Source organism: Parus major, chromosome 7 (genome assembly GCF_001522545.3).
Source record: "Parus major isolate Abel chromosome 7, Parus_major1.1, whole genome shotgun sequence".
Taxonomy (NCBI): domain Eukaryota; kingdom Metazoa; phylum Chordata; class Aves; order Passeriformes; family Paridae; genus Parus; species Parus major.
Window position 1 is genome coordinate 36442267 of NC_031776.1, and position 2664 is coordinate 36444930.

The 2664-nt window shown below is 54.5% G+C and overlaps 1 protein-coding gene across 1 annotated transcript in view; it reads left to right on the forward strand.

Moving 5' to 3' along the window:
• Positions 1–2664, forward strand: part of FMNL2 (formin like 2) — a 111922-nt gene that overhangs the window by 98339 nt on the left and 10919 nt on the right. The window contains exons 17-19 of the mRNA XM_033516202.1: positions 658–782; positions 1460–1662; positions 1914–1945. Coding sequence (XP_033372093.1) covers positions 658–782; positions 1460–1662; positions 1914–1945 — 360 coding nt within the window. The remainder of the gene's footprint in view (positions 1–657; positions 783–1459; positions 1663–1913; positions 1946–2664) is intronic.

The following is a 2664-nucleotide window of genomic DNA, read 5'->3' on the forward strand; positions in this document are numbered from 1 at the left end:
TAGGAATAGGAATAGGAATAGGAATAGGAATAGGAATAGGAATAATGTTGTTCCCTTGCTCAATCAGGCCTCATTTCCAGGTTTCATTTTCACAGCTCCTCTGTTGGAATTCCTGAATAATTCCAAAGTTCCCAAATGACTCGGGTTTGCTGGATTTGCTCAGCACAGGAACTAAAACCTGGTTTTAAACCCCTGTTAAAGCCCAGCTTTGCTGCAGCTCAGCCCCTTTTGGCCTTGAAACTCAAACCTGCTGAGGATCCTGCAGTTCCCCCAGATCCATTTCCCAAAATCTTGGGAACGGGGCTTTTTTCCCTCCTGGTCAGAGCAGGCTCTGCCAGCAGCAGAATTCACTGAATTCACCCACTGTCCCCCTTTTCCATGGAATTTGGGAGTTCAGTTCAGTGCAGGCACCTCGTGGCCATACAGGAATCCCAGATTTGCCTTTGGGAAGTTTGCAGAGCCCTGGGGGTTGGTGCTGTCCTGCTGAGGGCTGGGATTCCCCTCTCCAGCAGCCTCTGGAGGCAGGAACAGCTCTCCAGCATTCCAGTGGGATAATGAGGTTTGCCCAGTCCTTCTCCAGCGCTGAATTCCAGCTGGGGAGCCGCCCTGTGGTGTTCCCAGGCGGATTTTCAGGAGCTGTCCGTGTCCTGTCCCCAGCTGTGAAGATCAAGAAGCCCATCAAGACCAAGTTCCGCATGCCCGTCTTCAACTGGGTGGCCCTGAAGCCCAACCAGATCAACGGCACCGTCTTCAACGAGATCGACGACGAGCGCATCCTGGAGGTACCCGGGAAAGCCTGGAATCATGGAATGTCAGCCTTGGAAAAGCCTCTGGGAGCGCCCCAGCCCAGCCCTCAACCCAGCCCTGCCCTTGTCCCCATCCACAGGGGTAAATCCCTCCAGGAATGGGGGTTCCAGCCTTTTCCAGTGCCTGGCCACGCTTGCCAGGAGGGAGTTTTCCCAATATCCAATGGATGTTTTCCCAGTATCCAGCTAAACCTCGGCTGGAGCAGCCTGATCCTGTTTTCTGCCATCCCTGTTCCCTGTCAGGGAATTGTGGGGAGATCTCCACGGGGAAAGGGCTCATTCCAGGTCCTGGATGCTCCCCTGGATGCTTTATCCATGGCTGGGTAGTGCTGACAAGAGTTCTCCTGAATTCCTGAGCTGTTTGGGGCTGGATTTCTGGGATCTGGCCAGCTTTCCTCATCCCAGCTCAGGAATGTTCCTTCCATCCCTCAGCCTCTGACAGAACTCTCCGGATTCCAAAGGTTGGACAGGGCTGGAAAAACCTGGGCTATGGGGAAGTGTCCCTGCCCATGGCAGGGGGTGGAACTGGGACAAGCCTTAAGATTCCAACCCAAACCATTCCACGATTCCATGATCCAGTCAAAGCTTTTCCTGCAGTTCTGGGTGAGGATTTAGCATTCCCTGCAGGATAAATCCTTCCCTTCCCTTCCCAGGACCTGAACGTGGATGAATTTGAGGAAATATTCAAAACAAAAGCCCAGGGCCCAGCCATGGATCTGACTTCCAGCAAGCAGAAGATCCCTCAGAAAGGATCCAACAAAGTCACGCTGCTGGATGCCAACAGAGCCAAGAATTTGGCCATCACCCTTCGGAAAGCTGGGAAAACGGCGGATGAGATCTGCAAAGCCATCCACGTGTGAGTGCAGCCCCTGCAGCCGAGGAATCTGCCCCAGCTTCCCTGGGAAACGGTTTGGGGGTGGCACTTGATGGGAAAATTCCAGCTGGGGAAGGAGGGAATGGTGGTGAATTCCCAGAAATCAGAGTGCCTGGAACTCAGGAACTCAGCTTTGTGTGGCTGAGTCACTGCTGGGGTTGGAGCAGCTCAGTCCAGCCTGCCCAGTTTGCCAGGGCAGCTCCCAGTCTGTTCCACGATATTTCCCATTCCAGTGAGCAAAATCTGGGAAGAGGCAGCTCTTTTGGCTTGCTCCATGAGGGATGGGTTTGGTCCAGGTGCTGGAGCAGATTTTGCTATGGGGATATTCCAGATGGAATTGGGTTTGGGGAGCAGCCTCAGGAGCTGATCTGGATCCTTCCGTGTCCTGGGACAGCCATAGCTGCTCCTTGGGGCTGATCTCAAATCCATCCAGACTCATCCTGGCCATGGCAAACACCTCCCACTCCTCCCTAAGGAATATCTCCAAAGTGTGGCTGCACAAGCTTTGCCTTTGGCTGAGGGTGACCCAAAGCTGCCCCAGGTCCTGGCAGCTTCAGCTCCTGGCTTTAGGGGGCTCTGGGCCAATTCAATACAAATATTTGCTCCTCCCCACCTCTTTTCCCTGGAAAAGTGAGCCTGGAGGGGTGGGGGAATGGCCACGTGTTTGGGAATGGAAGCAGCATCATTCCCATTATCCCTGGATCCTGTTCCCATCTGCCTGGGCAGGGCAGAAGGAGCTTCACAGCTTCTTCCTTGATTTTCCTCATGTGGAGTTGAATCCCAGATTGCTTTGGGTTGGGAAGGACCTGAAAGCCCATCCCGTCCATCCAGGGGCAGCTCCCACCACTGACACTGCCAGGGGCAGCCAGAGCCCCTCTGGGAATTCCAGCCCAGCCAGGAATTCCCAATTCCCAATCTCCCACCCATCCCTGCCCTCTGGCACTGGGAGCCATTCCCTGGCTCCTGTCCCTCCATCCCTTGTCC